The 22,307-nt window shown below is 35.0% G+C and overlaps 1 protein-coding gene and 1 pseudogene across 8 annotated transcripts in view; one reads left to right on the forward strand and one right to left on the reverse strand.

Annotated features, from left to right (window-relative positions):
* SNX13 (sorting nexin 13) overlaps nucleotides 1-22,307 on the forward strand; it is a 143,816-nt gene that overhangs the window by 34,400 nt on the left and 87,109 nt on the right. For 7 of the 8 annotated variants that reach the window (XM_060108174.1, XM_060108170.1, XM_060108168.1 and 4 more), the window contains 4 exons: nucleotides 5,359-5,471; nucleotides 9,584-9,686; nucleotides 12,262-12,351; nucleotides 13,404-13,525. In XM_060108174.1, the coding sequence (XP_059964157.1) occupies nucleotides 5,359-5,471; nucleotides 9,584-9,686; nucleotides 12,262-12,351; nucleotides 13,404-13,525 (428 nt within the window). Of the gene's footprint in view, nucleotides 1-5,358; nucleotides 5,472-9,583; nucleotides 9,687-12,261; nucleotides 12,352-13,403; nucleotides 13,531-22,307 lie in introns of those variants that run through there. The other variant, XM_060108175.1, reaches the window with a different exon arrangement.
* Nucleotides 14,740-15,562, reverse strand: LOC132496406 (phosphoglycerate mutase 1-like; annotated as a pseudogene).

The following is a 22,307-nucleotide window of genomic DNA, read 5'->3' on the forward strand; positions in this document are numbered from 1 at the left end:
TCCAGGTGCCTTTTAGTCTTCCAGGGAATTGAAATTTTTTCCATTAAGAAAATTTTGTAAAGATCTAAATAAATGGAAATCTGAAGGGGCAAATGAATCAGAACTTCCCAGCCAAGCCCTAACAATTTTTGCCTGGTCATCAAAGAAACATGCAGTCTTGCGTTTATCCTCATGGAAGATTATGCGTTTTCTGTTGACTAATTCTGGATGCTTTTTGTCAAATGCTGCTTTCAGGTCGTCTAACGGGGAGCAGTACTTGTTGGAATTAATCATTTGGTTTTCTGGAAGGAGCTCCTAATAGAGGACTCCCTTCCACTCCCTCCATATACACAACGTCGTCTTCTTTGGATGAAGACCCGGCCTTTAGTGTGGTTGGTGGTGGTTCATTTCGCTTGCCCCATGATCTGTTCTGTTCCACATTATTGTACAGTATCCACTTTTCATCGCCTGTCACAATTTGTTTTAAAAACGGAACGTTTCCGTTACATTCAAGTAGAGAATCACATGCAGAAATACAGTTAGAAGTTTTCTTTCACTTAACTTATGTGGCACCCAAACATCAAAGCAATTAACATAACCAGGCTGGTGCAAATGATTTTCAGTGCTTGATTTGGATATTTTGAGTGTGCCAGCTACCTCCCACATGGTATAATGTTGATTGTTCTCAATTAATGTCTTGATCACTGTCCACTTCAACTAGTCTACCCAACCATGGAGCATTGTCCAGCGAGAAATCTCCAGCACGAAACTGTGCAAACCACTTTTGACCCAGTCAGTCAGTCACAGCACTTTCTCCATACACTGCACAAATCTTTATTTGCGTTTCAGTTGTGTTTTTACCTTTCTTGAAATAATAAAACATAATATGCCGGAAATGTTACTTTTCTTCTTCCATCTTCAATATTAAAATGGCTACAGAAAACTTCACCAATTTTTGTAAGTCTTTTTTTAAAATGCACGCTGATAGGACAGCTGTCACTTACAATCTAACAAAATTGTTTCGAATGAAGTTAAAGACAGCTAAGTGCTACTGGAGCCATCTTACAGAAAAAACTGAACGAACCCTTTGGCCAACCCAATAAAAGTCTGTGATGAGGATGAAATAAGATAAATGGTGGTATGAATTGATAGGCATAAAATATCACAATGTAAATTATTTCCATTTGCTTTCTACTATCAGGAGGCATTTAAGATTTTTTACATTGTCACTTCTCGATTTTAAGCATCTTGGCAGCAGGAGTCATTTTTTATGTCTTTGTATGTCCCTCTGCTCAAGGTCAAACTGATACATATAACAACCAGGGCATGCTAATAAAATTGATACCCTTTGAAACTGAAATTATTTTCATTATTTATAGATAAACTGATTGTCTAATAAAAATTATACTTTATATTTATGTACTTGATACTCAAACCAGGAATTTATTACATTCATTACAAGTAGTGTTCTGACTAATTTCTTGGGAGGCATATTAAGCTGATGAATATTTAAATAAAAGAAAGCACTCATTTATGATTTTAACATTTTTTTCTTATTGTGAGTTTTCAGGCAGTTGTCAGATGACAAATTTTTTTTTTTTTTTGCGGTACGCGGGCCTCTCACTGTTGTGGCCTCTCCCATTGCGGAGCACAGGCTCCGGACGCGCAGGCTCAGTGGCTATGGCTCACGGGCCTTGCCGCTCCGTGGCATGTGGGATCTTCCCGGACCGGGGCACGAACCCGTGTCCCCTGCATCGGCAGGCAGACTCTCAACCACTGCGCCACCAGGGAAGCCCTCAGCTGACAAATTTTAAGGTTCATTAAGGAGTCAGGATTTGAATAGGATCAAATCCCACTCTCATACTAACTGTGTGACCTTGGGCCATTTTTTTAAAAACTTCTCTGTATTTTAGTTTCTGTGTTGTTAAACTAGGGATAATAATAATGATGAAGCTAAAATTGACCACTAGACCATGGGCTTATTTACTCCCCCAAAAAACACATAACGTAGGTGAGGAAATGAAGGCGTGGAGTGCTTACACAGCTAATAAATAGTAAATGTGAGATTTGCACTCAGATAGTTTACCTCCAGGGTTCATATTTTTTGAGCACTATGCTGTATTACCTTCTTGATTACTTCATAAGTTGTTCTGAGGAGTAAATGAGATAGGTATGTAGAATACTTGGTACAATTTTGATTTTCAGAGGTTTTGGGTTCTGGAATTGTAAGGTTTTGTGGACCTAGAGGCTAATTTAGGAGAATTATAAATATATAATTGTCCTTAGTTCTGAACAGTTCTGGTAGCTTATTAGAAATAAAAGTATCACAGACCCCACCCCAGATATAATGGATCAGAATCTGCATTTTAAGAACCTGCATTTAAGATTCTTAAAGTCTGAGAAGTACTGCAGTAGATGATCATGAAGTTTTCTTCCATCTCACAGTTGGTGTGTTGGTGATTTTTAGGGAACCGGACACATGGATATTTCAGTGTTGATTATTGTGTTTGGAGAAGAAAATAGTAACATATCAAGTATTATTTTAATATAAATCACTGTGAAGTGGATTTATTTATATTTTTTTGGCTTCCGTTCTGAATTTGTAAAAAGTTTCTGATGTAGTGCAAAATTTTTCTAAATTTTATCATCCTGTATCATCTTAGGAAATAATTAGAACTCAAAAATTTTAAATGGTTTTAGATCAAATGTTCTTCTTAATCTCACCAGTTAAGATTATAATATTAGCCAAATATGTAAATGGGAACACTAAATATAACATGAAACTTTCTCAATTTTGGACAATTCTCTATTCTGATATTTCATTGAATAGTTTAACATTTGAAGTTAAATATTATGAGATTAACCACAAATGAGCACCTGACTTGCTTGATCAGAAATGTTTAATTTTATTAGTCCCTGGAATATAGAAATTCCTCTCAAACTTAATTAAGGACAGGTTCTTCTCCATAGATTTTTTTTTGTTTTTTCATTTGACAGTAATGTCTGTTTTGTTCACTGTTAAATCACTAGCATCTGGCACGTAGCTATTCACAAATATTTGTTGAATGAATAAGAGTTTGTTTTTTGATGATTTTTGCTGCCATTTTCAAATGAGTAAGAAGAGACTTGTAAGATTCTGAAAATTTGAGTTATTAGACAATTGAGCATCTCCCCATGTTAAATAATTGAGTTAATAATCGTTCCCACATTATATAATTGTGATTCTTTTTTGAAAATTTAATTTTTAAATTTCAATTGATAGTCAAACAGTTGGAGCCATAACACATTTATACAGTTTAGAGCAAACACCTGGTTACAAAATATAGAACATTTGAGTATTGAGTATTTGAGAAGCCCCCTGTGTATTGTCCTCCAGTTGCATGCTCCCTTCTTTCCTTTATCTCCAGAGATAGCCATTTTGCTTGGTTTCATTGTTCAAACCTCTGAATAGATCCTTAAACAGTAAGTTGTTTAGCTATGAAAAATGGCTAGCAAGCATAAATATAACTTTGTAAAGAAAGAGTAATATTGCTAATATTAGGTCAGATATCATTGAAGAAGGTAGGCTGGATAAAGTATCCGGGTCATAGTCCGGTCTGAGCTTTCCTGAGAGTTTGTAAGAACTCTTTTCAGGAAAGTCAGTGGAAAAGGTTTTGAATGAATCTTGGGAAATAGCATCTGTTTTTTATAGTTGGCCATCTGGCGGTACTATAGTGTGGATCAGGTCCCGGATATTCAGCAGAACTATTGTCGGAGGGACTGAAATGTTCTGTACTTTATTCTAAACCACCATGGCCTACTTTCAGCTCTTGGAAAGAAGTCAGGGGAGACCACTTCATAGGTGCAGTAGTATCCCCAGCTGATTCAAGGAGGAGATCATGAAGGCAGGGTAGAAACATCAGTAGGCATTCTGTCCTCTGGTTAAAAAGATGTGGCCAGGATGAGGAAAAAAGATAATAAAAATACAAATGAACAAGAGTTGTGTAGGCCTTATATAGAAGAAATTTAAAAAAAAACCCTTCATTGAGGGATATAGAAGATATGAATAAATGGAAAAATATTATTTTGGGGTAGGAAGACTATTATAAAATTTCCTTATATCTTATCTAAGATTTCTGTTCATGTGTCACTTAATCATTGAAAGCTTCTTAGATCAACCACATACAATTGTTTTATTTTTCTCTATAGCATTTATCCCCATCTGATATATATTTACTTATTTATATGTCTTTTTTCCTCTTCTGGAATGTAAACTTACGAAGGTATGTAAATTCATGAGGGTGTGCTGCTTGTTCTTCCCTTACTAAAACGTAGATTTATGAGGGTATACTTTATTCCTTGTGATATCCCCAGCACTTTGAACTTAAAGCACATAGGAAGCAGTCAGTGACTGGTGAATGAATGAATGAATGAATGAATAAATAAGTAAAACTGTGCTTTCTCTCATAGTCCATAGCACTTATTGTCTATTCCATAGTTTTTTGGTCATTAATTTCGTTCAGTTTAGCATCTTATAATGCTTTCTATTATTTTCTTTTGGTTCAGTGTCTAATTGTTTCATTCCTGTAAGACATTCTTCTCTGGGCTTCTTGATGGCAGGAGTGGGACAAATGCATCCTTTGTATACCTCACAGTACAAGGCAAATGGATATAGGAACTTGTTGAACTGAATACATTTATTTATTTCATAATGACTTAAATTGCTAAAATCCAGTTTGCCTTCAACAAAATGAGTATTTTTAATAGATAATACAGTATAATTCTAAATGAAATAGGGAAACAGGATGGAGGATTTTTAGAGATGTTTTGTTGAACTCGTGATAAATTTTGGTAACGGGAAGTTGGAAGTTGTGCAGTTATAATTTTACAAATTTCTGCACACAATTTGAGTAAATAAAAATATAATTTTTAGTGAGACATGGGTTTTTTACCTTGAAATTTTAATTTTTAAAAAGTCTCATGCTGTAGTTTTAAGATGAAATATAAATACAATCTGTTGTCTACTTAAGCTTTCATACATACTTTTGCATATATAAATGTATAAATGTTTTTATTATAAATACTTTATCACTTCATGTCATTCAACAATTTATGTAATTTGTTTTTCACTTACGTTGCCAATAGATTGTTTTTTTAAATCATTGCTGATATGCTATAAATTTGTTTCTACATATAGATTTTGTATATTGTTTCTGGGAGATAAATTTCCAAGAATGTACTTAACACTTTCAAAGGTAAATATTTTTAAAATTACTGAAACAATACCATGAATGCTTAAAAGGAGAAACATAAACTATGTAAAAGTTTTGTTGGTTCTTTTCTAGTTCCTATGGAAAATTATTTATTTATTAAAAATATTTTTTTCCTGCTTTATTTCAGACCAGTCTGTCCATATGGGGATGGGGAAGCCTTGGCATTGTCCTTTCTCTAATAACGTTTGGACCCTTTGTAATATTTTATTTGGCATTTTATATCCTCTGCTTTGTGGGTGGGTAAGTATTCTCAATAATAATTTTATAATTCATGTCATGTTCCATTGTTCAAAATGGAAACAAATGACCATGAGACCTCAATAAGAAAAAAAAATCATGAGAAATGGCAGTATGATTTATTTGTGAATGCTATTTTTGCAAATTGTTTTTACCAAAGTTAAAAATAGTAAAATTAAGATACCTATAGAAATAAAAACGATGATGGTTATGATTTGTACCAGCAATATGGGTCATCATCTTCAAAAATAAATTTCAATTTCTGATGATGTAAACTTTTTTGTGTAACTTGGGAAGTTTTTAAAGATTTTTTTATTCCTTTTGGTGTTATTTCCCCTTTAATGTTGAAATTTCCTTATCTATTATAATAATAAGATAAATAAATTGAGATGACATATCAAGTTTTACAGACTAGAAGATACTGTTTCATTGATTAGACTTCAGACACTAATGTTAATTATTATGTTAATGTTAATTATTGTGTTAATTATTTCCCTTAGTGAATGTTGTCATTTTGTTCTAGAAAATTCCAACAAACACCTGATTTTGCCATTTTCTCTTCATGGTTATTTGGTTTACAGTGTTTATGCTTTATCTTGAGTTGATAAAACTTTACAGGAGAGGTTTCAGTCATGATTTAGTATAGCTTCCTATGTAGAATGTTTGGTATCAGATATGAATTATATGTAAGAAAATGTATAAACAAGAGAGATGCTTGCTACTTAGATACTCTGAACAAGGTAGTTTAGCTGAAATGAGCATTTTGTTGTTAATGTTTATGTGTGTGTATATATATATGTGTGTATTTGTGTATATGTTTATGTATAATACATTTATGTAATTATTTGTGCAGTGAATACCTATGAGTTCTCTCAAAAAAATCTTTTGAGACCCCAAATATTTGGAGGAATTGTTTGAGCCTATCGGTTTAGAGGACTTAGCTGAATTGAATAGCATATATAAACTGTGGCCTGAGAGAGACTGTATAAGACACTGAAGGAATGGCTTCTGAATATATCTACCACCTGTCACATTTTTCGGGTTATGAGTTTGAAAGTCATATGTAACCATTTTATAGGGAGGTCACCCACTGATTGTTGAACAAGTGAGAATTAATTTAACTGGGAAGCTACATCAAGGACTGTTCATAAAACTGTATTTTATATTAGATTTAATATTTTCCTTATAATTGCTTGGGTATGGTATTATGTACTGAGACAATTAAGAAATAAGCTATAGGAATCAGATAAATGGAGTTCTGAATATCTTTATTGATTATAAAGATGATTGAAGACTTACAGATCTGCAGCCATTTGGGCTTCCTAAATTACATTCTTTAGTCACAAATTAAGGCCAGAGCTGCATGGTTGCACCACTCCCCCACAAGGTCATGGCTGCTTTTATTGATTGGAAAGGAAATTGAGGAGATGTTTCTCTCACAAAGGAAGAATTTCTTTTATTTCACTAATTGAATAAGACTTTGGCAAAAGTGAGGAAGGATTTCAGAATATTTTACAATACTTCAGAAAGGGAAGAAATGGCAGCGTTACAGATGAAGGTAGAGGGGTAAGAATCATTTCTCTTAGACTCAACTGCTCCATATAAAATTTGGGAAAGGGAAAAGGGTGACGAGTCCATTCATTTCGAAGTCCCAGGAACCTTTGTTGTTCCCTTTTTGAGTCTGCTAATTTATTAACGAATAATTTCAAGAAACTTTTTGGATATTTGTAAAGTTCTGTGAAATTTTTTAGATAAGTTGGGATATTGGTAGGTGTGGGAGGGCCACTAAAAACTCTTTAGATAATATTAAGTCACATGGAAGGATTTGAAATTCCAAGTTCATGTTATGTCATAAATTGATTTGATATTCTGTTCCAGACTACTGATGTCAGGAAATATAGTGCCACAGTAAGGGGACTTCAATTTATATACTAACAAGCATCCAGAATCATCTCAGAGGATTAGTTAATTAAGCAATCCCAGGTTACTCAGTTACAGTCAGTATCACAATTCCTGAGTCAAAAATCTTTCTAATTTTGGCTCTAATTATGAAGAATGATTGTCCTTTCTTTAATGTAGCTTAATATAGTTTAGTGCCTTATGAATTTTAAGAGCAAAAATAAGCTTTTATATATCAATCTTAAATGAAGTAGTTAACATTTCATATAACTAAAAATCATTTCTTAGTTTTAGTGTTTTTTTGTTTTGTAAGTTTTAAAGATTTGTTTTTGTTCTTTTTCCTAGTTACAATGCAAGTCAGAGAGGAATTAATACATTTTCTTATGGAAACTATCTTTTTTTTTTTTTGGCTAGTAAAACTTAAGTTTTTGAGTTCTGCAGTTTGCCTGTATACAGTGTTGATAATGTATATATTTTGCTTATAGTCAAAGGTAATCCCTTATTTTCTAATATAAAGAAACCTTTTGGAAAGAAAACCACTCAGAAGTTTTTGGTTTCTGTTTTTTTGAATTTTGGTGGGTTTTTTTTTCTGGTTATTTTGGGATACCTTCAATACTGATATGAGTTATTTAATGGCATTCCGTTACGTTTGTTTGGTTATGCAATCATTTGTAGCACCTGTTTTTACTTAAACCTCAAGGCTGACGCTATTAATTAGGTTCTTTCTAAGATCATACTATTCCTTAGCTTACTTTCCTACCATCACACTGTGGGCAAAGGTGAAAGTTTTATCAGTTTATTTTATGATAATGTTTTTAGAAATGCATTGTTAACTTAATATCAGCATTTTATTGTGTCTAAATATGCTTACAGCTAGGTAAAACTGAAATACAAGACCAACTTGATTCTTAGTAATAATGTTAGATACAACACAGATATGTGAAATTTACTGATAATTCTGAGACCAGCCTTTTAAAAAAGAAACAGAAACAGAATTGATGACATCATTTGATTTGACTTTATCTGTTTCTCCAACCTCCTCCTTGCTTTTGTGGTGCCTGTACTGAAGAGTGGTGAAATGGCAGATAGCCACAAAAAGCAGAGGACCTTGAGAATCTTCCTTTCAATAGCTAAGGCTGACTGTGTTTAATTTTTTACTGTTCCCTTCTTGTCACTTCACTCTTCCTTCCTTCTGTCCGTCCGTGTTGGGTCTTCGTTGCTGCACATGGGCTTTCTTTAGTTGTGGCAAGCCGGGGCTACTCTTCGTTGCAGTGCTTGGGCTTCTCATTGCAGTGGCTTCTTTTGTTGCGGAGCACGGACTCTAGGGCACATGGGCTTCAATAGTTGTGTCACACGGGCTCAGTAGTTGTGGCACGCGGGCTTAGTTGCTCCGCGGCATGTGGGATCTTCCTGGACGAGGGATCGAACCTGTGTCCCCTGCATTGGCAGACGGATTCTTAACCACTGTGCCACCAGGGAAGTCCCCAACTACACTCTTTCAATCATTGTAAGATTACTGTAAATCATTATAAAATTAAAATTTAATATTCTTTTATGGATTTCCTATTTATTTAGTAGTGCTTAGATTTATTTGGTAAACTTTAAATGTAGGAAATACTGATAGCATTTAGTCAATACAAAGTATTCTAAACCAGTATTTATCTTACCTTGACTCCATAATTGTTTTAAAAATAATTAACTTTGGGGGATATATTTATATTTCTTTTTTAAATTCCAGTCTTATTTTAAACAAATCGTAAATTGGATCTTTTTTTTTCCTGTATAGCCTTTGTTTATTCTGTATTCATAGTGGCAAGTTATATCTCTCTTTAATTAGTTAACAGAATTATAGAAATGTGTGGTATAGCTATAGATGTACATCTCATTTGTCTTTGTCTTTGGTTATTAGCTTGCCTACTTATTTAATGAAGGTTTATTTTCCTAAAGTTTGAAAATGTTGCCTGAGATTCTTTATGAAATATATTGGATGAAAACTTGTAAAGGCATTATTGTATAAATTCACAAAGTGTTTATAGTTGTTTTAAACTTGAGAACTTAACAAAATCTATCAACTCCTTGCCTCGTCAAAGTCACAAACTGACTTTTTAGTGAATGGTAAGCCATCAATTAAATCTGAAAAATATATTTGGTAATAAATAGATATGTTAAATTGTAGTGAAGTTTTGTTTTTGTATCTATAATTAAATTTCTTTCAGGGGTTTTGTGGTTACTCTCCTCTTTGGAAAAACAAACTCAGAGAAGTACCTAGAGCAGTGTGAACACTCATTTCTTCCTCCAACATCAACCGGGATTCCTAAGGTAAGAAGGGTAAAGGAATGTGAAACCTTAAAGTCCTGCTGTATGCAGTGGTGATATGTGATCATCTTTATATGGCTTGGCAGATTTTTCTATAATTCACTAATGCTCACTATAAATTTATGAGAGACTATCTGATCAGGCTTAGAAAAAATGCATATTAGATGTTAAAGGTGAGAATGCAAATTTGAGGGAAAGATAGAAATTTGGGGTCTTTTCCTGCTGTCTTAACTTAGAATTTCAATGCATCATGTGTATGACTTGAGGAAATGTCAATGAGTATACTGTTTTGAATGAAATAAATGCATAGGAACCAGAGGGAGGAAAATGGGCACTTTTTCTTTAACTCACTTGAAAAATAGAGCTTGCGATTAGGCTGTGCAGTTTCTATAATTTTAATAATTCAAGTCCAATTTTATATTATCTTTCATATTCCTATTTTTCTTTTCTTTTTTTTCAATATCATACTCTATAAATAAAATTGGAATTGCGTACTAGAAGTAGGCTTCAGATTCTCATTGCCTTCAATTATTATTGTGGGATTAGGATGGTTTTTCTTGTGTGAAGAGAGGCAAACGGTCTGGAGTTGATACCAGTAACTGAATTTTATAATTATTAACTTATCCTTTATGTGCTAATAAGACTTTTCGTGTTGATAAATAAATACATTTTTTCTAATACTTACTGTAACTTTTAAAGTAATCTCTGAAACTTACTTCTGTCTCCCTTTAAAACTCCCTTTAGTGTGTATTCTTTGAGTTTGCTCACAGATCTTTCTGAGGAAATGAACCTTTTTTTTCTTTTAATTGAGGTATAGTTGACTTACAATGTTGTGTTAATTTCTGCTGTACAGCAAATGACTCAGTTATACACATACGTACATTCTTTTTTTTAAATATTCTTTTCCATTATGGTTTATCCCAGGAGATTGGATATAGTTCCCTGTGCTATACAGTAGGACCTTGTTGCTTATCCATTCTAAGTGTAATAGTTTGCATCTACTAACCCCAAACTCCCAGTCCATCCTTCTCCCTCCTCTGCTCCCTCTTGGCAACCACAAATCTGTTCTCTCTGTCTGTGATTTTGTTTCTGTTTCAGAGATAGGTTCATTTGTGCCATATTTTAGATTGCACATATAAGTGATATCATATACTACTTGTCTTTCTCTTTCTGATTTATTTCATTTATATAATAAGATAATCTCTAGTTGCATCCATGTTGCTGCAAATGGCATTATTTCATTCTTTTTGATGGCTGAAGAGTATTCCATTGTATATATGTACCACATCTTTATCCATTCATCTGTTGAAGGACATTTAGGTTGTTTCCATGTCTTGGCTATTGTGAATAGTGCTGCAGTGAACATAGGGGTGCATGTATGTTTTTGAATTGTAGTTTTGTCTAGGTATATGCCCACGATTGGGATTGCTAGATTATATAGTAACTCTAATTTTCTGAGGAGCCTCCATACTGTTTTCCATAGTGGCTGCACCAACTTTCATTCCTATCAACAGTGTAGGAGGGTTCTATTTTCTCCATGCCCTCTCCAGCATTTGTTATTTGTAGACTTTTTAATAATGGCCATTCTGACTGGTGTAAGGTGGGTGGTACCTCATTGTAGTTTTGATTTGCATTTCTCTAATAATTAGTGATGTTGAGCATCTCTTCATGTGCCTACTGGCCATCTGTGTGTCTTCTTTGGAGGAATCTCTATTAACGTCTTCTGCCCATTTTTCTGTTGGGTTGTTTGTTTTTTTGCCTTTTCTTTTTGAATCATTTCCTAGCCATCCATATTTTCCACTCACTTGAGCGGTACATAGAGAGGATGCAAAATATTTTAAGAATTAAGATCCTAAACAGTAATAAATCATAGTCAAGACTGGTTAAGTCTTTATAATCTGTTTTTTAGTATATGGTATAAGAATGGTGATTTTGATTGCTATTTCTAAAGTGATTCATAAGTATATTTTATGAAAAAATCTTAGAGGTTGCATGTGATAACTCGAGGCATATGTTTTTTATATGTATTTGTGCTTTGGTTTGTATTTTTAATTGAAGAGTGTCTTACTGATTTTCACCTGATTTCCAGGTCACTGGTCTTTCTGAAGACTACAGAGAAAAATTCATTTTCTTTAGTTGCTAAAAACCATCCCTAAGTAAAATCAATTAAAAATATATTCATTTGGCAGCTGGTATACTGTTTTGGGCTGGGAGGGAGGAGGAAATAGGGGTGTGTTTAATAAAGACAATTATTAATTTGACTCACCTGAAACACTAACTTATGATTTTAAAGTTTCATTGAAATATGGCAATATTATATCTGATATTTTCAATTTCTCACATTCTAAATAATGTTTGCTGATAATTGTTTTTGGTGATAACACAAGATTTTTTTCTGGATGTCTAGTTTTGTTAATTTGAGAAATAGTATTTGTTTTATATTTGAGTCTCAAGAAATAAGGTTATTTATTAACTTGAAGATAATGCAGGGAAGTTACAATGAATATTTAGTTAGAAGTAAACTACAGAGACTTTAAATCAAGAAACTATGTCATAGAATGTTATGGTTTCCTTTCAGTGCTTAGAAGAAATGAAACGGGAAGCCAGGACTATAAAGATCGATAGAAGATTGACAGGTGCCAATATAATTGATGAACCTCTCCAGCAAGTGAGTTTCAGTATGTGGTATTTGAATTCCATATGTTGTGTGCTAGGTGCATTTCTTTTGAAAATACTAAGGAATAATTTTTGCTATTTGTGTAATATGCTGGAAATTCATTATAATGCTGTCCTTGGAGTCTGTACATAAAGATGCTGCCTTACTTATGAACTTATTTATAATAAGGTGTTTGCTTAATACGATATTAAAGCCTTTTGGTTGAATTTACATTTAGAAAAAAAGTTTTTACTGATATCTGATAATGTTTCTAATTATTTTATAGTTAAAATGTTACTCTTCAGCTGATGAGCAGGCTTAGTGGTTTGATAAATCAGATGTTTTTCCTACTAGTTTTATTACTTTTTAAAATGGATATTTATGGTTTCATTCAAAAATATTTTTAAAAGAATTAAAATTATTCTCCAAAATATTTTTCATTGATTCTTGATTTTGTGGTTATTCCAAATAATGTGTACTTTAAAATTGTAATACTGTCTTTTAGATGAACCCATATTTAATTTGTCTGATTTGCAAAAACATAATACATTAAACTGTATTATTTGCTATTTATTGGCTAACAGTGCTGTTGGCAGCATCACCGGTATTAGAATTAAGTGAATTGTCGTTTTTGTAATTTGATGCAATGAATCTGATGATATTCTCAAAAGAAAACATATTTCCAAGATTATTAGCATCTCTTGACATTATTTTGCATCTCATTCCGTCAAACTGATTAAAACTTCATTATGTTATAGCATTGGAAATTTATTTTTTCTGCAGGCTTCGTCTTTACCTGAAATCGGGTGGGGCTTCGCCATAGATAATTCTTTAATTTTTTTAAAAATTTGGGCAGTGGATAAATTGGGCTACCAAAATAATAGAAAAAATTTTGAAATGTTTTTTAGTATATTGATGCTTCTTTAATGAAGACAGTTATTTACCACTACAGTTTAGTATGTAGAGAATAAATATAAATCGAAAATAATCCTTTCAGGTTTTAGTTTGCTACTGTTACTTTTTAAATCCTAAAAAATTGTATTTTTTCCATATTTTTGTTTTAGGTTATCCAATTTTCCTTGAGGGATTATGTCCAGTATTGGTATTATACACTAAGTGATGATGAATCTTTTCTTCTTGAAATTAGGCAGACTCTTCAGAATGCACTCATTCAGTTTGCTACTAGGTAAGGTCACTGCATTGTATTTATGCAGAAAAATTTAAATATTGTTTGTATCAATAGGGAAAATAACTTTTAAATGGAAGGAGAAAATTGATTATTACAAGGTAAGTAGAACGGTAGATTATTATTGTGGGATAACTCTTAGATTATAGAACTAGAGCCATAAAAACCTTTATTCCTTTACATTTACAGAATGTTTATCTTGACTAATCCCTGTTCTCTTAGTCTGTATGTCCGTTTCTTCCTCAGGGTCCAGTTGTCCAATCATGTGACTGTTCAAAGTTTTTCATCCCACTTACTGATAATACTTTTTTCCCCTCTTACCCAGATACTCTTGTTCTGTTTTATTTTGTTTTTAGTTTCATATCACTCCCTTATTATACTGTTCTGGAAATACGATTTAGTACAGTTATGCTCAAAATGAGTACTGGGCCAAGTGGCAGCGCCAAACAATTGGAACATGATTCAGAAATCTGACACAGTGAAAGACATTCTTGGACATGATTAAGAGGCATTTTATGGCCGTAAAACAATAAGGCAGGGGAGGGGTTCCGAAACATACAACAGGGTGAAGTCCTATACCTTAGGAGACAGGGAGCTTATCTCATATTGGTGTAAGGAATGGTTTGTTTTCTGTTAACCACCACTAAAATCCCCAGAAGGTTTTTGTTGTTGTTGGTATTTTTAATATTAATATTTATATATAAATAATGTATAAAATATATATAATATGTACAAATATAGACACAACATATATGTATTATATATATATATATATTTTGTAAAAGTAAATGCAACACTTAAACATTCAGGATTGATCCCAATCTTCTGGAGCGAGTTTCTCTGGTGTAATGGAGGAAATGTTTGTTTGAATCACCATGCAGGTTACATTCATCTTCTACTGGAATAACTAGAGCCTCCAGTCACATGACTACAGAATAGTACAGGATTAGCTTTTGGGAACACAAATAAGCTCTCTTGTTCCTCCTCATTGGTCACATCTTAGCATGGTTCTTGCCTATCTTCTACTCAAGCAGGGCCTTAGTAATAAACAAAGCACTAGCAAAAAGTCCCAGAGTTACTTCCTCTCCACTCTCTTGAATAAGTCTTCCCTTGGCTTGGACTGAGGACCCCTTGCCCCATAGGTGCTGTTCTGACTAGGAGCAGGAGACAAAATGGCTAAAAGAAAATTGGGAGCCACTGATCCCCATCTGGAGCTACAACTTAAGATGCCCACAGACATGTGCAGGGAAGATGTGCAGAGGAATGGGATGGGAGGGGGGTGTCCTTGGGAAAGTAGTCTGCTTGCTTTCCTTCACTTCTTGGCCTTGCCCTGGGCAGCCAACAGCCTCCATGAATTCACACATGGGCTCTTCATTTCCCAGGAACTCCATGGGCTTGATGGGCTTCAAGTTCTTGTTCAGTTCATAGGCAGTGGGACTACCAGTGGGCAGGTGCAGCTCCACAGTAGCCTCTTCAGAGAGACCCTCCAGAGGGTTGACAGTGCCCTGAAGCTATTGCCGTGGGCTGTATTCAGTACCCCCTTCCCCTCCTCCATCTGGGGAACTATTTTTTCATTCCAAAAGGGCAGAGCTCTGGCAATAGTGTCCTTCAGACTCTCACAGGAGGGTAGCTGATCTTCAGTGAAGTCTGCATAACTCAGTCTTTATTGATGTTGCTGTAGAAGGGATGGTTGAGCTTCATAGCAAGTGGTAGGACATAATAGTGTGTCCAGATCTTTACCTGGGTTTCGTCATGCTTGGCAGCAGTTTCTGCTTTATTGAAGTCAGGTCCTCACTATTGGCGGCCACACTTGGTCATTGGCATCCAGTGCTGTCCAGAAGATCCAAATCGCTTTCTTCTGCACCATGGTGAAGCAGATGTCAAACTCATAGCCAGCATCTTGTAGCACCTGCATGTGGTGCTTCACCTCCTCACACCTCCTGGGCTCATGTTGGCTTTGCTCCAGCCACTGAAGCCGTTCTCCAGGTTCTATGTGCTTTTCCTGTGTGGGATCAGCACCACCTTGTAGGTGGCCATGGCGGCGGTTCCCGGTGCAGCATAGACTGGGGCTCACTGAGATTCCAGAGTCACCCCAGATACTCTGTTTTATTCAAATGCTCTGAAAATAGTTCAGCATAACTGCTCACTTTTGGCACATACCTAACGGGGTCCTCTTAGAGGAAGAAGAAACCAAAGGAGCATAAGTCAGTGGAGAATATGTATTCAGTTTGTTTACTTTCAGAAGAGAAGTGTATTTTAATGAGTTTCCTTTAAGAAACTTTTCTGAGATATACAAACATTCTCACTTTACAAACACCCCTTACATACTGCCTCCCATATGACAAGATACTTTGGTCTATATCCTTGTATTTAAACTGCTTGATTTTGGGGAGGGCATTTCATATACAGAAATTATTTACTTTTGAAAGAAAGGATTCTATCTTTGGGCGAATTTGCAATCTTTTTTTTTTTTTCCTCAAATAAAAGTTTGCTACCCAGTTCACAGAGTGATTTTCCTATGAGCCTGTGGCCTCAAGGCAGGAGTTTGCATTGCTATGCCAGGAGTACACTCTCAAATCTGAAGGTGTTATTCTCCAGTCAACCCCTCTTCTTCCCTAATTAGGTTCTTGAAATATACTTTTGTACTATTGAGAGTCTTGGAGAATAGAGCTTTGCCCTAGGGCTGTTACTTTGTTTCCATCTCTGTTCACATAGATATTTCTAGCTCATGCTGCCCTATTGAGACTTTTTCTTCTATAATTCAGTTGATCTTAAGCTTTAGCATGTGAGGTGAGTTCCTCAGCCTGAGGTCACTGAGGAGGCCTACAGTAAGTTTCATGGTTTGAATTTTAACTTAGATAGATTTGAGCTCCTTCTCCCTTGTGATTAACAGCAAACATTGTAAAGTAGCCAGCCATAATTAGGAGTGTAGACTTACTGTGGAACACAGAAAATATAATAAAGTATAATCAAAGAAGTCAGAAATTGGATTTTATCTCCTTATTTCATATATGTAACTTTATTGTGTTTTAGGTGTTTTTTAAGATCATTCTTCTGAAACGGTCATTCACTGCTTTTTATGGTAACACCATTCTAATGATGTTTTTCCCCCTTTGGAAGAGTGGGAATAAGAAGAGTTCATTATTCTTGTGTCTGACTGCTTAAGGGTATATGAAAATATGAAAAATTTTAGACCTAGAAAGAACTTTGAACTAGTAATTGGAAGACTTGAGTTTGTATCCTGCTCTACCATTTAGCTGTGGTACTGTGAGCAAGTATTAAAAGTTTTTGGATCTTGGTTTTTCTCACATGTGAAATAAGCCTAATAATAAATACCTGCCCAGTACTGCATTCCTCACAGGGTTATTGTCATGATCAAATTCATCTATTCATTCAACTAATATTTTGTGTCTACTTTGTACCAGCCAGGTGCTGCGGATACAGCAGTGAATAAAGCAAAATCCCTGCTCAGTGGAATGTAATGAAAATAATCCTTGTGAAAATGTTTTCAAAGTTGTGAAGGAATTTAGAAGTTTAAGTTTTTATGCCGTCCAACATCCATAATTTCACAGACAAGGAAGCTAAATTCCAGAAAGATTAAGCGATTAGTCTAGGATTATCTGTTGAGTTGGGGGCAGAGCGAGAATTAGAATCAGATTGTTCTTAATAGTTAGTATTCTTTCCTCCACTCCCTACCAGATATATTATGATCTAGATTATTCATCTTAGCTTCTCCCACCTTTCTTTCGTATCATTGCATCCTTTCCCTGTTTTTGATCTTATAACCACCTTTTCTTTAAATTTCCTGTCGTAAGTTTTTTTCCCCCTTCTCTAATCTATGCTTTCAAGCTAAGTATTTGGGTGATTACAGGAAGAGCCAGGTTTCTTCCATACTAGACTGATATGAATTTATATCTTTGCTTGTTCATTGGTCTTAAGTTTTGGGGCAAATTAATCAGCCTCTCTTGAGCTTTAGTTTCCTTATTTGTAAAAAGCTGATAATAAGCTACTTTTGAGGCTGCTTTCAGGCTAAAAAACAATACGATGTAAAACCTCTAGCATACAGTAAAGCTCAGTTATTGTTTGTGCCTTTTCTGTGAATGACTTTATTTTTGTCCTTCATTGGATTTTTCTGTTACTACTAAAATGTATGTCTTCACAGAGGCTCCTTGACTATTTCCAATGTGAATATCAAGAAAATTAAGTCTGGTTATAATCACTCAAATGATTTAAAAATTCTTATTCTTGTCTGCTGTGCACTGTGAAGCATAAGTTATCACTTCTCTCCTTCAAATTAAAATCTTGCATAGGGTTCTTAACCAACAGCCCATGAAGCCCTGAACATGTATGCAAAATTGTCTGTGTTTTTTTTCCTATTGAGTGATTCCATAGATTTTATTTTCAAAAAGGGCCTATGAACCCAGAAAAGATTTAGAACCACCAAATTCTAGTGTTCATATTTATTCATCAGCTTGGGGAAACAATTACAGAATATCAACATAAAACAAAATACTCATTTTGAGATATAACAGGAAGAAAAGGATATACTTAGAGTGTGAAGTTCTGGTTTTGAGCTTTAGCTCTATATTTATTAAGCTCTATGGCCTTGAATGGGTAAAAATCATAAATTCTTTGAGTCTAGTGATAACCTATGTCTGCTTATCAGGTTGTTGTTAGGATTAAATGACATCGCATATGAGAGAGTACTTTGTAATGATAACACCTCATACTAACATTAGCACCTGTTATTCTAGTAACAGTTTAGGGAAGGAAACCTTCCCATAGCACTCGAGTTCTCTGTGGAACCTGGGCATAAATTGGGCTGGAGCTTTAGCGGATGAATCTGTGATAACCCATGTATTTTTATTCTCTCTTCAAATAAGGTAGTATGATATAGGATAGAAAGCCCTGGGAGATTTGTATTATAATTCTACCTGTACCATTAAGTTACAGTGTACTTAAAAGAAAATTTCTTAACAACTCTGTATAGCAGTGATGCTGAACTTGTAGCACACTCTGAGTTGTGAGGGGCAAACAAGATGATGTGCATGAAATATTTCATAAAGTATTTGTCAACCAATAAATCACTTTTTGAGCAAGTTATTTGACTTTCTGTGCCTAAATCTCTGCATCAGTAAAATGGGGTAATTTTCTCATAGGATTGTTATAATGATTTTGTGGGGGAAGAGTGCATGTAAAAAAATCATAGGATCTGGCACATAGTATGTGTTCAGTGAATATTAACTTCTTTGTTATTATTGTTGTTTTTGTTATTTGTTACATTCCTAGGATATATACACAGATTCTTTGACCTTGTCTTCTTAGCTCTATTTTTTTTTTGAGGGGGAAGGGAAAGGGAGACAAAATTAAAGCACATGAAATGCAGAGAAATAAAGTGGTGATTTGTGTGGTATTTAGAGGATTTCATCTAGAGATAGAATGGACCAGAGTCACTGATCAAGACCTTATGTGGATTGAGGCCAAAACTGGACTTCAAGAATGGGTGTATTGAGATGGAGAGGGAGGGATAAAGGACATGTTAGGCAAAAGGAATAATCTGAGCACAGTTCTCAGAAGGGGGATAAGGTTAGTGTATGAGGAGGTACAAGTGAACAAGGAACCTTGTTGTTCTCAAAAGTGAAATGTGGTTACTAACTCTACACCTCTGTTCCCCTGAACCCTAGGGTTAGTGGAAAGGAGATATATTCTAATGTTACTGTGTTCCTTCCTGAAGGTTTTTCCCATGGTGTAAGGACATAGGAAATGTAGGTTCTGAGATTCAATGGTTCTGATGCTGATGGGATCACTGTTCCTGGAATGACAGGGGGTTTTGCTACTGAGCTCAGGTCCCACTGCTCGCTGCTTGAGAGACAAATTTTGGTTGGAAAGGAAAGGTTGTTTTATTCAGGAGGCTGGCAACCTGGGGAGAAGGTGGACTCATGTTCAGAAGCCAACTCCCCATTGCTTATCAGGGGGCAAGAGCTTTTAAAAGGGAGTTTCAGGGGTGTATAGGCAGAGGGAGGGGGCTTTGTGCAGAGCAGCATAGTAAGCTCTGATAGTCATCTTGAAATTGGTCATGAGGTGGTCTGATTAGCATCATCTTGATTGCTTTAAGTACAGTGAATCTTCAGTTCCAGGGTCAGTTTGTTCCCATTTCCTTGAGGTCAGTTCTTAGAATTGTGTAAGATGGAGCAGCTTATGTCATGGCTACAGTCTGGTCATCAAGTAGTTTACTTTTTCCACCTGGTGGGGATTTTAATATCTGTAAAACAGCTCAGAGGATATGGCTCAATATTATCTGTAGCACTTGAGGAGGAACTAAAGGTCCTTGACTTTGTTTAAGGACTGAACTATTATTATTTTGTCCTGTTTGACTATTTTCCTGTTTCTGTATTTTCTCATTTCTTTGATTAAATTTATTCTTTGCCTGAAGTTTTTCTACAGACAAGAGGCAGGTGGAAGACATGGTGGTGGTGGTGGGATCTGTCTAGGGAAGGTCCCAAGGGTCCTGCTTGATTTTAGTTTGTTTTCCATTTTTCTCACTCCCTTTTGCCATAGAAATGTAAATTGTATGTTCCTAGACTTGTCCAAAAGGCAAGTACAATAATGGACAGTAATGGACATTTGCAACAGTGAAGTTTTATACTCTTGTCATTTTATATTCTTTGCCATTTGAAAACCTAGCTCAAAAGAGATGTTAATCAGCAAGATGCAAAAAGAATTAGGAAGCATCTAAATATTTAAAAGGGGAGAAAAAGTTAAAGTTTTTATATCTATAGAATAGACCAGGGGTGGTTAACTGTATATTTTTATAATTCATATATTGTACAGTTCACCCACTTAAGGTCATTGGCTTTCATTATATTCACAGAGTTGTGCAGCCTTCATCACAGTCAATTTAAGAACTTAAAAAAAAATAAATTTATTTAATTAATTTATTTTTGGCTGTGTTGGGTCTTCGTTGCTGTGCATGGGCTTTCTCTAGTTGCGGCGAGCCGGGGCTACTCTTCCTTGCAGTGTGCAGGCTTCTCATTGCGGTGGCTTCTCTTGTTGCGGAGCATGGGCTCTAGACATGGCGGGCTTCAGTAGTTGCAGCACGTGGGCTCAGTAGTTGTGGCTTGTGGGCTCTAGAGCACAGGCTCAGTAGTTGCGGCTCATGGGCTTAGTTGCTCCGTGCCATGTGGGATCTTCCTGGACCAGGGATCGAACCCATGTCCCCTGCATTGGCAGGTGGATCCTCAACCACTGCGCCACCAAGGAAGCCCTAAGAACATTTTAATGACCCCACAAGGGGACCTGATATCCGCTATCAGTCTCTCCCCATATCCGCCACAAAGCTTCTAGCTCTAAGCAGTCAATTATATACTTTTTCTCTCTGTGCATTTGGACATTTTACATGAATGAAATAATACAATATGTGGTCTTTAGTGACTGGCTTCTTTCACTTAGCGTAATGTTTTCAAGGTTCATCCTTGTTGTAGCATATATTATTACTTATTGCTGAAAATTTTTCCATTGTATGGATACACCATATTTTGTTTATCCATTCATCAGTTGGCAGACAGTAGGGTTGCATCTATCTTTTGGATTTCATAAAGAATGCTACTGTGAGCACTCATGTACATGTTTTTGTGTGGACTTAATGTTCTCATTTCCTTTAGATGTGCACCTAGGATTAGAGTTTCTGGTTATATGGTAACTCTGTTTAACCTTTTGAGGAACTGCAAACTTTTAAAAAGTGGCTACACATTACCACCAACAATGTATGAGGGTTCCAATTTCTCCACATCCTTGCCTGTACTTGTTATTGTCTGTCTTTTTGATTATAGCCATCCTAGTGGGTGTGAAGCGGTATTTCATGATGGTTTTGATTTGCGTTTCCTTGATAGCTAATGATGTTGGGCATCTTTTCATGTGCAAATTAGTCATTTGTGTACAGAGAATGTCAGATCTTTTCCCTATTTTAAAATTAGGTTATTTGTCATTTTATTATTGAGTGTCTGTACTGCTGCCTGGTTTTGTAAGTACAGTTTTATTGGACAGTCCTGCTCATTTGTTTGCATTTTGTCGATGGCTGCTTTTGTGCTACAGTGGCAGAGTTGACTGAGATGATGTGGCCTGCAAAGCCTAACATAGTTGCTAATTGGCTCTTTTAGAGAAAGAGTTTGCTGACCCCTGGAATACATAGATTTGCATACATTAAAATATTAAGTGGTATTAACGAAGTAGGAAATACATTAGAATAAAAAGCACACAAAGTAGTGTATGCTATATGATTTTAGCTGCGTAAAAAATTGTAAGTATGTGAGCATAGCAAAGAGACTAAAAGAAAAAACACTAAAATATTAACAGTGATCTTTGGATTGTGGATTTAAGGCTAATTTATAGCTGATACAGAAAATCTAAAGAAGGAAATTACATTTTACAAAACGGGCATGTATTATTCTTATAGCCCAAGACAGAAACATTTGGTGCTCAGCAATAAAAATATCTAGGATGACTTTGCAACTAAATTCATTTTCCTGTTTCTCTGTTTTTTATATTCTTGCGAACACATAAATAAAAGAAACCGTTTTTCAACTGTAGATGACATATTTTGTATAGGTACCCACTGAATCTTTATTTCCTCGGGAAGTTACCTTGAAACTAATGCTTAAATATAGTGTTTTGTACATGATAAGGTAGTGAATACTCAAATTATTGTTAATCGAGCTTCCATTTATGACTTCCTTGGTAATTTTTTCCCACAAAATTTAATATTTTTCACTGTTGGGTCTAGGAA

The sequence above is a fragment of the Mesoplodon densirostris genome, chromosome 9, assembly GCF_025265405.1.
Source record: "Mesoplodon densirostris isolate mMesDen1 chromosome 9, mMesDen1 primary haplotype, whole genome shotgun sequence".
NCBI lineage: Eukaryota > Metazoa > Chordata > Mammalia > Artiodactyla > Ziphiidae > Mesoplodon > Mesoplodon densirostris.